Consider the following 13800-nt stretch of genomic DNA (forward strand, 5'->3'; position numbering starts at 1 on the left):
GCCTCAAAAGCACTCTGTTGGGTAGCACCATGGTGTAGCCGATGACAGCTAACTTCCTTTCTCCTCTGGGTACATTGACTTCAATACAAAACCTTGGAGGCTCATGATTCTTACCCCCTTCCATAGAATTACATAGTAATTATGACAACTTCCGGATGTCCTCCAATCTATCAGAGCTCTTGCAGCATGAACTGACATATTGTCCACCCAGCCAAAGGATCAGAGAATTAATGTAGCACTGAAAGCATAAGCTACAGCTAGCTATAAAATGCATAAAATGTGGTGAGTAGTTGAGAGAGACAGTAGTTGAACAGCTTTGAAAGGAGGAAGAGAGAAATAAATATAGAGAGTGATTGTCATTTTTTGTAACTTCCAGTTTCACTTATTTAGCTATTAAATGCACCTAACTAGTTTAGCGTACTGAAACACTCTGCTCAAACAGAGGGATGCTATGTTAGCTAGCTGGCTATGACTATCCAACACAACACTGGAACTCTTCCAAGTCAAGGTAAGCTTTTGGTTTTATAAATGTATTGCCACTGGGCTGGTGTAACTGCTTACTGACTATACACTGTAAAGTTACTGCATGATTGTAGCAGGTCTACTATCGCGTTAGTTCTATTAGCTATGCTGACTGACGTTACTTTAGCTAATGTGGTGACAACGATGTAGGCTGTGTGAAGCGGTTTGGCTTGGAAAGTTATTTTGCCTGTGTCACAGTTGTTGTCGGTGAATGAGGACCAATACGCAGCAGGTACGTGAATGCTCATCTTGATTTTTAATTAATCTCAAAAATGACCATACAAAATAACAAAACACGAACACTCGACAAATAAACAGTCTGGTAAGGCACAAGGCTATACACAGAATAATCACCCACAAATCACACATACAAACACACCCTAATATATGGAACTCTCAATCAAAGGCAGATAGACAACACCTGCCTTCAACTGAGAGTCCCAACCCCAATCAACCAAACATAGAAACACACAACCTAGACTAACCATAGAATTACTAAACATAAACCAAAACCCGGAATTACTAAATCAAACACCCTTTACACAAAACACACCACCCCGAACCACAGAAAACAAATACCCCCTGCCACGCCCTGACCAAACTACAAAACAATTAACCTTATATACTGGCCAGGACGTGACAGCCTGGCCACATACAGCTGATGTGTTGTGCATTGAAGTCCACAAGCGAAGGGAAAAGGTGAGAGGAGGAGAGCACATGGATGCAAGGAGGAATACAACGTGACTGTGTGTTTACGAGTGATCAGGGGTCTATTCAAATGGAACAAAATGGGGATAAACATACGTTAATTTGTCCAATAGAAACTCTCGTTTGCAACTGATGGACTAATGATTACAACCTAGATCAGCTAGATGCAGGCAAGAGTGTGCAAGGTGGTATTCAATGTCACTGTCTGTCACCTCAAATTTGTCTCTCGACCTATGTGCACCTACGTTGTAAACTTTCATTCATAGGCTAGGTTGTAGCAACCTCATGATGGGTATAGGGAAAATGTGAGTATCATGTAGTAGCCTAAACCTATCACTGTTACATTGAACAGGGTAAATGGAATATGAATGACAGTCATCCAATATGCTCTAATAGAAATAAGGAAATGCTCATGAAAAACAATCGTCCTCCCTCATCTTAAACGGCACTGACCGACACTGCACTACACCTGTTATTACAGTATACCTGAGAATTTGATCAGGAGTTTCTTCCACACGCTTTCTTTAGCCTGTTTTCCCATCTCTTCCTCTGACATCTGGCCTGTTGACTCCTTCCTAAGACTCCCTATCTCTGCTTGTATTAATCTCTCTGCCTCTTGTAGCATCTCACTGGTGTAGAACCCTCCTCCGTTATCTCTCACCATCTTCTCTATGGTGTTGAGTAACTCTGCTACTTCATACTGATTCCTGTACCGACCCTGCTGATTGGTGTTCCAGTATTTGTTGTCGATGAAGTGACAGCGGCCTCCACATTTCTCCACAAGCTTGTTCAGTTCATCATTCCCTTGGACAAACTTCTCAATGGTCAAACCATTGAGCTGGTCACCATGAGTGAAGAGGACTGTGGCATATTTGAAGGCCTCTGGTGAAAAATAAGTCTCGATTTTCGCCACGGCTTCGTTCTCGTGGACTGTGTACCGTTCAACTTTCAGTACAATGAGAAAGGCATGTGGCCCCGGAGCACACTCTGTTATACATTTGACTATTTTAGGTTTCAGCTCCTCTTCAGGGATGTCAGTGTCAAAGAATCCAGGTGTGTCAATCAGGGTGATGTTTCTTCCTTTGATGTTCTTGGTATGAGCTTTACATATCTGTGTTGAGGAGGTGGAGGAACTGTCTGAGAGGAACACATCATCTTGTCCGAAGATGGTGTTTCCAGCACTGCTTTTACCTCCTCCGGTTTTCCCCAGCAGCACAATCCTGATGTCTATAGGGAGGGTTCATAATTATATCTTCAAATTCAAAAGGCACTCGCACATCTGAGCCATCATTTTTGCAGGTGCATTGTGACAGTTGAATAAAATAAGAAATCTGCACACTGCTCTTGATAGTATCACTGCTCTTGAATAAGCTTTACGTATCGGGCTCACGGTCTTCATCAGAGCTTTTGTGAGTTTTCTACATTTTTACCCTTATGTAGACATAGCCCCATCCACATCCGTTCCACGCATCGAATGGGGTTGGAGTCGAGGGAAAACAAATGAGTGCTACCAAATATAACAATATGCATTTCATAAATATTCAAACAAAGTGTGTACATAAAGCGTATTAAACACGTCTGTAAAACCACAATGAGTACATCGACCTACCAAGCAAGTTTTCATAAATCATAGGGTACAGCGCAATACAACCGTCAGAGTAATCTGAAATAGGGGCGTAATTCATGTTCACGTTTACAACATAACATACATAGGCATTTCATCATTAAGTCCTTGAGGAAATAATGTCTGGAGGGTGAAAATCCCAAAACATTCTCTTTTGATCAGAGTATTATTTACAGTGGGCTCCAAAATTACTGACACCCCTGACTGGCAATGCACAAACAATACTTAAAAAAATATCAACAATATAATTATAGAGATAAACTCAAAATACCAACATGTGAAAATACTGTACTTTATTAATGTTTCAATGGAACCTACCAAAATCACACAATTATTTAATACAAAATACATTTCACCAAAATCAAGGTTTCATAATTATTGGCACTCCTCATTTAGTACTTAGTGCAACCACCTCCGGCAAGGATAACAGCATGGTCTTTTCCATTTCTCTATGCAGATCCTTTCAAGATCCTTCACATTCTTGGGTTTGTGCTTATCAACTGCCCTCTTCAACTCAGCCCACAGGTTTTCTATTGGATTGAGGTCCGGCGACTGAGATGTCCATGGCAGAACATTGATTTTGTTGTCACAGAACCATTTCTGTGTGGATCTTGAGGTGTGTTTTGGGTCATTGTCTTGTTGGAAAGTCCACATACGGCCAAGTCCCAGCCTTCTAGCAGAGGCAACCAGATTGTCAGCCAAAATTGCCTGGTACTTAGTGGAATTCATTATGCCATCAATCTTAACCAGTGCCTCTGGACCTCTGGAATTAAAACAGCCCCAAAACATCACTGACCCACCACCATATTTCACCGTGGGTATGAGGTGCCTCTCCTTGTATGCATCTGTTTCGAAGCCAAACATGCCGATGCTGTATCTGACCAAAATGTTCAATTTTGGTCTAATCTGACCAGAGCATCTTCTTCCAGTCATAATTTAAATGACGTTTGGCAAACTCCAAGCGCTTGTGTCTGTGTCTTGGGGTCATTAAGGGCTTTCTTCTGGCAACCCTTCCAAAGAGCCTGTGGTTGTGGAGGTGGCGTCTGATGGTGCTTTTTGAAACCTGGTGACCCCTGGTGCCACCAAGGCCTGCAATTCTTTCAGTGATTCTTGGGGATTTTGTTGCTTCTCACGATCCTCCTCCCTATTCTGGGGGGCAAAATGCATTTGCGTCCTCTACCCGTGACGTTTTCAACTGTTCCATATCTTTAGAATTTTTTAATAATTGCTCTGACAGTGCTCAGTGGTATATCCAATCGTTTGTGGATCTTCTTGTAGCCATTACCAGATTTATGAAGGTCTACCGCCATCTGTCCCTTTTGAACTGCCAGTTCTTTTCTTCATGGTGGGATATTGCATGCGTGTTACCTCATTTTTATACCCTAGTGAAAAATTAAGTGCTGTAATAGCTCAATATAGTTCCTTAACACTTAGATAAACTTAAATAAGTGGAATTTAATTACTGGATTAATTTTGGTACATTTTATTTACAATAATATTTAAGGGTGCCATTAATTGTGAAGCCTTGATTTGGAGGACATTGATTTTTAATTAAATCAATAAATTATTTTGTTGGGTTCCATTGAAACATTAATAAAGTACAGTATTTTTCACATGTTGGTATTTTGAGTTTATCTCTATAATTATATTGTTTATATTTTTTTAAGTAATATTTGTGCATTGCCAGTCAGGGGTGCCAGTCATTTTGGAGCCCACTGTATATAACCTCCCCTGTCTGATATCTTAACTTTGTCTATGTCACAAAATCTAAAGGTAGAAATGAAACGTCAAGAGCAGTGATACTATTGAGCAGTGTGCGGGTTTCTACTTTTTTCTCATAACTCTAACTTGAAATGTATCATTCATATAGTAATAATGTATTTGATTTAAAGGTGGGGGTTTAGTGTTGTAACTCACCATGCGCTGGTTGAGCGCCCAATACAAACCCTCTGAGATGCAAAGCATTCTGGGCAGTCTGAAAAGCCTGTAGATTAGAACAAACAATACAACTGCAATGAAGGACTGTAACTTTATTGTTGAAAAAATGTGTAATTATGGATGTATGACAGTATTATAAAATGTCTTGGCTGAAACATATTGAAGTTAATGGACATTTTGTTTAATTCTTTGAGACCTTCTTTAAAAGTCTCTGCTCACCTTGGTAGAATCTCTGTCATTGGGATGGACGACAATGCGGACAAGGAAGGGAGTTCTGCTCGCTCGGTTCTGTTCATACCTATGGATCTCTTCTAGCAGAACCTGCGTTGCCACGATGTGAGGGAACTGGAGAACCACACCAGTTCCAACTACAGGGAAGGCAACGGAACAGAAGCCCCGGTTCTCACAAGAAGTCAGGATTTTCCTCACACCCTGCCTCAGAGCCTGAGACAGGACCAGAGGTCAAGGGTTAAAGGAGGTTCAAAGGTCATAACACACACACACACAAGCATACACACCTGTACTGCTGGTCCTTGGGGGTTGTTGTCCCAGTGTGCACAGCTGAGGAAGAAGACACGGCCAGAAATGAGACCAGACAGTTCCTCCACCAGAACGTTGTCACCAGGTGCAGTCCGTCTCCCTGATTCCCTCAGAAAAGCTGTCATCAGCGCCGGTCCAGCTGCCTCCATCAAGGCATTACCCACTCGGGAGGAGAGAGGGTCACTACCAACCATGGGGGACACCAGGGCATCCACCTTCAGAGAGATAGAGACAGAAAGACGGACGGACAGAGAGAGCAGGAAAAAGAGATACAGAAATTAAGTAAAAGGGTAAGAGAAAAAGGAAGAGAAAGTGTAAAAGAGAAATGGAACATTGAGTCAGTATGAAGTCAACCTAATTCACAGAATGTTGTTGAATCAAGGCTGTGGCCATGTCAGTGTGTCTCTCTCTCACCTGCTGCTTCTCTATGGTTCCCTGGATGATCTCCACCTGGACACAGACCTCTGGAGCAGCAGTTCCCCTGGCGGAGGTAGCAGTGGTGTCTCTCTGAGGAGCATGTGTAGTGGTAGTGGTGGTCCTGGACTCTACCTCCCACCCTGAAAACTCCCTCTTACCCTGTAACAGCCTATCACAGGCCTCCTGCATGGCTCTCACTGCCTCTCCACTCACATCAATCAGAGTGACCTTGGTAAGGATGCGCTGTTCCCTCCCAAAGTCCCTCACAGCAGAGACTATGGCCTCAGAACACACCTTCAGAGGAACGCCGAATATCCCCGAGCTGATGCAGGGCATGGCCAGGGTCTGGAGCTCCAGGGTCTCTGCCAGATCCAGGGCTGCCTTTACTGTCTTCTCCAGCAGAGGACGCTCATTCCCACCTACGCCGCCCCCTACTGGTCCAACTGCATGCAGCAGCATCATACAAGGCAGCTTCCCTCCTGTGGTCTCTACCACTGTACCTGTGGGTACTCTCCCGATCTGCCTAACCAGATCTATGCTGGCCCGCTGTACCTCAGGCCCCCCCGCCTGGCTCAGAGCTGCAGCCACGCCCCCAGCGTGATCCAGATCCTCATTCGCTGAGTTCACCAGTGCGTCTGCCCATTCCTTAGTGATGTCACCTTGACAAACCACTACCTGCAGCCCCCCCTGGAGGCGATAGCTGGTGGCTGCGACCGTCTCCTCACTTCTTGGTCCAGCGCTTGCTTCGACTGCGACATGGTTCTGTTGAGGGCGTCCCAAGACTCTTACATTGGATTGGTCTCTCAGAAAGGCCCCAATCTCCTCCCTCAGCTCCTGAACCTGCTTCAGGTGGCCCAGCAGCTGCACTCTACACCCAGGACCATACCTGGCTACCACCCTGCGTCTGCTCTGGTTCATCTCCTTCACCTTCTTCTCAAGTTTGGACTTCAGTTCAGCCTGGAAGGCACCTTTGGGCACGTCAATCTTCTCCTCCCCAAACTCCCCCAGCAGATCATTCTCAGCCTGGTCCAGTTTCCCAGAGGAGAGGGAGAACAGACGGAGCTCTGTATCCCCCAGCTCTACCTCCACATGGAGTCCCAACCCCAGCAGACTGCTCAGGTTCCCAGGCCTCCCATACTCCTCCCTCAGGAAGGACAGGAGGTGGAGGGACACCTCAGGCACCATCCGCTCCAGCACCAGAGAGATTGTATCTGTAACTAACTGTCTGGCTGTCCAGACTTCACTTGCTGAACCCTCCAGCACCAGCTGAGATGAGTCCCTGTGCGTGACCTTCACCCCTGGAACAGCCTCACCTACATCCTTCTCTATAACTTTCCCTAGAAGACGGAGCTTGGACTGTCCAAGTTGACAGGTGGTGCTGATCTTCTCCTGCTGCACGGAGCTCAGACCCTGAGCCTGGAAGGCCTCCAGCTCCTTCAGCTTGGCCTGGACCTCGGGCCCCTCCCCAACCACCACCGCAAACCCTTCCCCTGCCTCGCAGTAAACCCTCACATCCTCCGAACCCAGGGTACTTCTCAGCAGCAGAGACTGGAGCATACATGGGTTTACCTCATAGTGACATTGGTACCGCTCATGGAGATGTTTGAACAGTTTCTCTACCTGTGATTTCCATGGTTCCAACCCAACCCTGACTCCACATAACCCAGGTTGGTCTGTATCTCTGACCACTGCCCTCCCATCCTCTGGGTAGAGGTGGACAGAGCAGCCCAGAGAGGACAGCTGCTGATGCAGGTCTCTTCCAGCTCCAGGGCTCTCCTTCAGGTATCGCAGGAGGTAGGAGTCTAGATGGAGTTCATGCTCTAGGCCACCGGGTGGCGATGTCTGGACAGGGAGGGAGGGATGGAATGGTCAGTCAGTCAGAGAAAAAAGGTATTTCCTGGGGAATTCCACTCTTAATGATTATTATGTCTGTATTTATCTACGTTTATTATTCATTTATTATTGTAGGTTGACCGTACAGTTGCGTCTGGATTATCTGATAAATCTAGCAACTGGTTTGGCATTTGTCCATTTAGTTTAGTACAGATTTGTTTTGCTAAAATGTATGTTCTTGTCATTCCTCATATTGTAAATTATGTTACTTATTATAATATCACATAAATCAAACATGCAATAAAATCAGACTTTTTTGACCTCATTTGAAGGGATAATAAAGTTATTACCTGACAGACAGATCCATGATATATGACTAAACCTTATGTTTACTGGGATGTAAATACAACAACAGTCCATTGACATCTGTGTGTTTTAACCGCATGTTATGGAAAAGAAATGTCGTATCTAACAGGTTACGTCACTCAGCCTGTAATCTATACTGTAGTTGTGTCTGTATAGTCTGGGCTCACCGCCTGACTGCTTACTGGGGAGCTTGTCTCCAGGCTGTCTCTCAGAGTGAGGGAGAGAGGTCCTCCAGGCATCTCCAACACATGATGAGCTTTCTGAAGTACCCTCTCCTGGACTGGAAAAGATACAGAGTCATAATGAGTTGTTGTTGTCATGTAGTAGTAAGAACAATAACAGCAACAATAATAATAATATATGTTAACTGTATTCATTAAGCCTTTTAAATTCACTCCAGGACTTGAAGAGTTAAAGGATAAATAGGCTAGAGGGGTAAATTAATACACTGTATGTACAGTACATCTATAGTTATTAATTCATATTAAAAGTTATTAAAACAATGTGTCTTCCTGTTAAGATTGATAAATTACTCTACAGTTAATCAATATGATGAAATATAAAGTAATGCATGTGTCCATGGCTATGTGAAAGTGAAACTTAAGCCCATAACAGATGTATTGCATATATGTCAGTCATCACTAGTTACCGCAGCCACAAAGTCAATGTTGTTTACCTTTATTTAAGTCATTTAAGAACACATTCTTATTTTCAATGACAGCCTAGGAACAGTGGGTTAACTGCCTTGTTCAGGGGCAGAACGACAGTTTTTTACCTTGTCAGCTCGGGTATTCGATCTTGCAACCTTTCGCTCTAACCACTAGGTTACCTACCGCCCCATGGTTAATTCTACATTTTATTTTCTTAATTAAAATCAGATTTTTAAACCTAACCCTAACCTTAACCTTAACCACAATATTAACATTATGCCCAACCCTAACCTTAAATCAAGCAATGTTTTCATGAATGTTGATGATAGCCAACTTTGACATGTGTGGCTGTGGTAACTAGTGAAAACCGCATATCTAACAAACTTTCTGATTCAACAAATCCCCCTAGAAAGTTTAAATAGTGTTTTACCAAAATGTAGGTCTATATAGATAATAATCAAATGGGCCATAGAATAAAACATATATTGAAAAAACAAACTTTGATTTATGAACCGACATTGGCACAGTAGGCTATATTGTGTGTGTATATATATATATATAAGGCTCTCAATATCCTGTCAGTTCGCCTTAACTTTGTCATACCTGTCCGGTAAATAAACGCAATCTTGTAAACTTTGTCACCAACTGATTCTACTGGTCCACAATCTCCGCCACCGGATTTACGTCGAATTTCAAAATACTTTTTTATCTTCTCTTTCTGTGATGTGTCCAGAGTCTGGCACTCGAAGAAAACAGGGTATTTGTAAACGTCCATATTATAAAGTAGCCTGGCTATTAGTCAGTCGATCGAGGAGAATAACTACATTGCTGCCACCACATACACCCACGCTTGGGCACGAATTCATATTCTTTGATCAGATTTGCATAACTTGATGAACTATAGAGATCGCCTAGTCGTCTATTATTGGTTCAGATTTAGTCCGTCCGGCCCGTACGGAAAATCAACGTCTGTGTTCACGCGCTGCTCGTTGTGGGGATTCGGTTGATCTGGCCCGGTCGCCCAGGTTTGCCGATTTTGCACCGGGTGAAAGCTGATTGCATTCGTTTTGGAACAGGGCTGCCTCCTGGCCCGGTTCAAAGCCCACAGTGATGTCGGCTCAAATCAAAAGTGGTGTAATTAAACATGCGGGGTAATGAGAAGGATTTTTTGTTTTCACATGCAAAAGTGATTGCTTTTGATACATATTAACACTTTATCTGCCTTTCCGATGAAAACTAGTTTGAAAATTCAAATATATATTGTATGGAAAATAGATTTTCTATGTTTCCGGATGATACATCATGCAGCAATGTTGACAACATGACCAAGTGACAGATTGCTATTCGATTTGAACCACGCTTGCCGGTTCAAATCGGCTCAGCATAATCGAATCCGCCCAATGGTAGAGGGAAAGGCTCCATACAGTGAGGTGCTCCACTGCCACTGTTGGGCTGACCTGAGAACCATAAATGCATTTTTTTGTTGCCGTATACTGCAGGGTGTATGTTTAGGCTAAGTGATTAGCTATTGAGTCCAATGTTTACCATAGCATATACTGTGGGTGTGTATGTAGGCTACATACACATCATTATTGCTGAATTCAGGTGCTTTTCAGAAATCAGACATTTCTGACTTGCGAGTTGATTGAATGCAGCACATTGAATGAAATAATATCCACAATATTGCTATATTTAAAACAAGCCAGAGAAAGTTGGTTGCAATCTCAGTATATTCCACCAGAAAACACAGAACAAATAATACAACCAATATTATGTTTAATTCAAATATACTAAACAATATTTTGTGAGTAAAAAATTAGAATATATAATCTTTGAAAATTATATCATAAATAGTACTGTTGGAGTTGTCACACATGCAGTTTACCAAAATATATGGAAATGTCTGCTCTACCCAAAGTAGAACGGGGGAAAAGTAAGGAACTTCTGTCACCCTGCAATAAAGAACAAAGTTGGTTAAAGAAAAATGTGATGAATAAAAAAGTATACCAGGTTAAGTTAAGTACCAAAAAAGTTACAACTGTGCCATATAGACTGCAAAATAGTTGGGAATAGATTTTCGATGTACCGATTCCATGGCACATGGTTTATGAACTGATACACAAAACAACTCCACAGTCAATCGATCAATAATATAATAATACTTTTAGCAAAAATGTTTATCTTTGATTTACAATCAGTAGAAACTATGAGAATTGAAAGGTTCAGAACTTTTGTGAAATGCCACATCACTGTAAAAAATATATGGCAAATAGAAACTTGATGGTCTTCAGACGTGGATGAGAGGGGTTGAGTGTAGCTGAAGGATGGGATTAAAACAAACAAAAGATATATATTACACACGCACACAACACACAAAACCCTCAGGTAGCCTAGCGGTTCAGAGTGTTGGGTCAGTAACCCAAAGGTAGCTGGTTTGAATCCCGACCTAGCAAGGTGGAAGAAATCGACAACTTCCCCTATGACATCGATTAAGGCAGTACCTCTCTGATTCAGATGGGTTGGGTTAAATGCGGGGGAAAAAAATGTTGGTTGAATGCATTCAATTGTGCAACACACTAGGTATCCCCTTTGCCTTCTCTCTCTCAGAGAATGGATATAAATGGCCAATTGATTGTACTTTTTCACAAGGGTAATCAATTTTATATTAAAAAAATTATAACTGGAAATAAATCCTGGAATGTGTTGTCAAAACAACCACATAGACTACAGTCGGGAAGCCCGCAATTTGGGAACCAGGAGAAAAATATAAATTGGAGTGGCTGCAGTTTAGAATTATCTCGAAGCCTCTTCCAGAAATGTGTGAAATTCTCAAGTTAATGCACAGGCCGTGTCCGAAATCTGGCTTGCCTACTACTTACTTAAACTGCATACTGTTTACTAATCAAGCATACTATTTAGAATGTACAGTTTAGTCAAAACTAATGCTGTAGGCTAAACGTCTCAGCATAGTAGGCTCAACCTACTGAGAATGCACCATCTAATGCGCATTCACCTAATGGCTTGTCACCTAAAACCCTCACAAACTTTTACAGATGCACAATTGAGAGCATCCTGTCGGGCTGCATCACCACCTGGTACGGCAACTACACCGCCCACAACCGTAGGGCTGTCTAGTGGGTGGTGCGGTCTGCACAACGCATCAACGGGGGGTAAACTACCTGCCCTCCAGGACACCTACAACACCCGATGTCACAGGAAGGACAAAAAGATCATGAAGGACAACAACCACCTGAGCCACTGCCTGTTCACCCCGCTATCATCCAGAAGGTGAGGTCAGTACAGGTGCATCAAAGCTGGGACTGAGAGACTGAAAAAGAGCTTATATCTCAAGGCCATCAGACTGTTAAATAGCCATCACTGGCACAGAGAGGCTGCTGCCTACTTACACAGACTTGAAATCATTGGCACTTTAATAAAATGAAACACTAGTCACTTTTAACAATATCACTTTAATAATGTTTACATATCTTGCATTACTCATCTCATATGTATATACTGTATTCTATACTATTCTAATGTATCTTAGTCTATGCCGCTCTGACATTGCTCGTCCATATATTTATATTCTTAGTTCCATTCCTTACTTAGATTTTTGTGTATTAGGTATTTGTTGTGAAATTGTTAGATATTACTTGTTAGATATTGCTGCACTGTCTGAACTAGAAGCACAAGCATTTCGCTACACCAGCAATAACATCTGCTAAACACGTCTATGTGACCAATACAATTTGATTTGAATTACGTTGATTCCCGCCGTTCGCCCATTTTGGTACATTATAAGTAGACATGCAAGCATAATTGACTGTAGAGCATATAAAGCACCCAAAGGTTACCAGTGGCTGAAAACACAATCATTACTGGATGAAGGAGCGATGAATTTCCTGCCAACGGTGGTCCATTTAAAAATCATTCCTGTCTCCCTCGCCCCTTGCCCTGCAAGTGTATACTCGTCAGACGTCATGAAATGTCATCAGAAGTGTCCACTTAATTTGAGGGCTGAGGGGATAGGGTGTGTCTTTTAAGTGTTTGGACCGCACCCTCGGTCTCAAAACACTATTCTCTTCCTCAATAGTGTGCAGCAAATTAAACTCAGAAAAAATAAAACGTCCTCTCACTGTCAACTGCGTTTATTTTCAGCAAACTTAACATGTGTAAATATTTGTATGAACATAACAAGATTCAACAACTGAGACATAAACTGAACAAGTTTCACAGACATGTGACTAACAGAAATTGAATAATGTGTCCCTGAACAAGGGGGGGGGTTAAAAGTAACAGTCAGTATCTGGTGTGGCCACCAGCTGCATTAAGTACTGCAGTGCATCTCCTCCTCACGGACTGCACCAGATTTGCCAGTTCTTACTGTGAGATGTTATCCCACTCTTCCACCAAGGCACCTGCAAGTTCCCAGACATTTCTGGGGGGAATGGCCCTAGCTCTCACCCTCCGATCCAACAGGTCCCAGATGTGCTCAATGGGATTGAGATCCGGGCTCTTTGCTGGCCATGGCAGAACACTGACATTCCTGTCTTGCAGGAAATCCCGCACAGAACGAGCAGTATGGCTGGTGGCATTGTCATGCTGGAGGGTCATGTCAGGATGAGCCTACAGGAAGGGTACCACATGAGGGAGGAGGATGTCTTCCCTGTAACGCACAGCGTTGAGATTGCCTGCAATGACAACAAGCTCAGTCCGATGATGCTGTGACACACCGCACCAGACCATGACAGACCCTCCACCTCCAAATCGATCCAGCTCCAGAGGACAGACCTCGGTGTAACGCTCATTCCTTCAACAATAAACACGAATCCGACCATCACCCCTGGTGAGACAAAACCGCGACTCGTCAGTGAAGGGCACTTTTTGCCGGTCCTGTCTGTCTTACAACTACAAGCCCTCAGTCCAGCATCTCTCAGCCTATTGCAGACAGTCTGAGCACTGATGGAGGGATTGTGCATTCCTGGTGTAACTCGGGCAGTTGTTGTTGCCATCCTGTACCTGTCCCGCAGGTGTGATGTTTGGGATGTACCGATCCTGTGCAGGTGTTGTTACACGTGGTCTGCCACTGCGAGGACGAACAGCTGTCCATCCTGTGTCCCTGTAGCGCTGTCTTAGGCATCTCACAGTACGGACATTGCAATTTACTGCCCTGGCCACATCTGCAGTCCTCCTTGTAGCATG

The 13800-nt window shown here is 43.2% G+C and overlaps 1 protein-coding gene across 2 annotated transcripts; it reads right to left on the bottom strand.

Moving 5' to 3' along the window:
• Positions 1 to 1428: 1428 nt before the first annotated feature.
• On the bottom strand, positions 1429 to 9597 carry LOC106578011 (uncharacterized). Of its 2 annotated transcripts, none has more exons than XM_014156540.2 (7): positions 9202 to 9597; positions 8131 to 8228; positions 5747 to 7591; positions 5311 to 5547; positions 5012 to 5236; positions 4772 to 4838; positions 1429 to 2457 (listed from the first exon to the last, which is right to left on the bottom strand). In XM_014156540.2, exons 1-7 carry the CDS (start codon positions 9371 to 9373, stop codon positions 1706 to 1708), a joined length of 3396 nt encoding a protein of 1131 aa, XP_014012015.1. In that variant the 5' UTR covers positions 9374 to 9597; the 3' UTR covers positions 1429 to 1705. The 2 variants fall into 2 exon arrangements, with proteins under 2 accessions (XP_014012015.1, XP_014012014.1); XM_014156539.2 differs by having other exon boundaries at positions 8116 to 8228.
• Positions 9598 to 13800: the final 4203 nt, after the last annotated feature.

The sequence above is a fragment of the Salmo salar genome, chromosome ssa18, assembly GCF_905237065.1.
Source record: "Salmo salar chromosome ssa18, Ssal_v3.1, whole genome shotgun sequence".
Classification (NCBI taxonomy): Eukaryota; Metazoa; Chordata; class Actinopteri; order Salmoniformes; family Salmonidae; genus Salmo; species Salmo salar.

Excerpts from the sequence above, each read along its gene's own strand:
- LOC106578011 (XM_014156539.2), bottom strand. The coding sequence starts at position 9,373 with ATGGACGTTTACAAATACCCTGTTTTCTTCGAGTGCCAGACTCTGGAC. Across the intron at positions 8,229-9,201 it reads TGCGTTTATTTACCGGACAG|TCCAGGAGAGGGTACTTCAG; the intron begins GTATGACAAAGT and ends TATCTTTTCCAG. Across the intron at positions 7,592-8,115 it reads CCCCAGTAAGCAGTCAGGCG|ACATCGCCACCCGGTGGCCT; the intron begins GTGAGCCCAGAC and ends CTCCCTGTCCAG.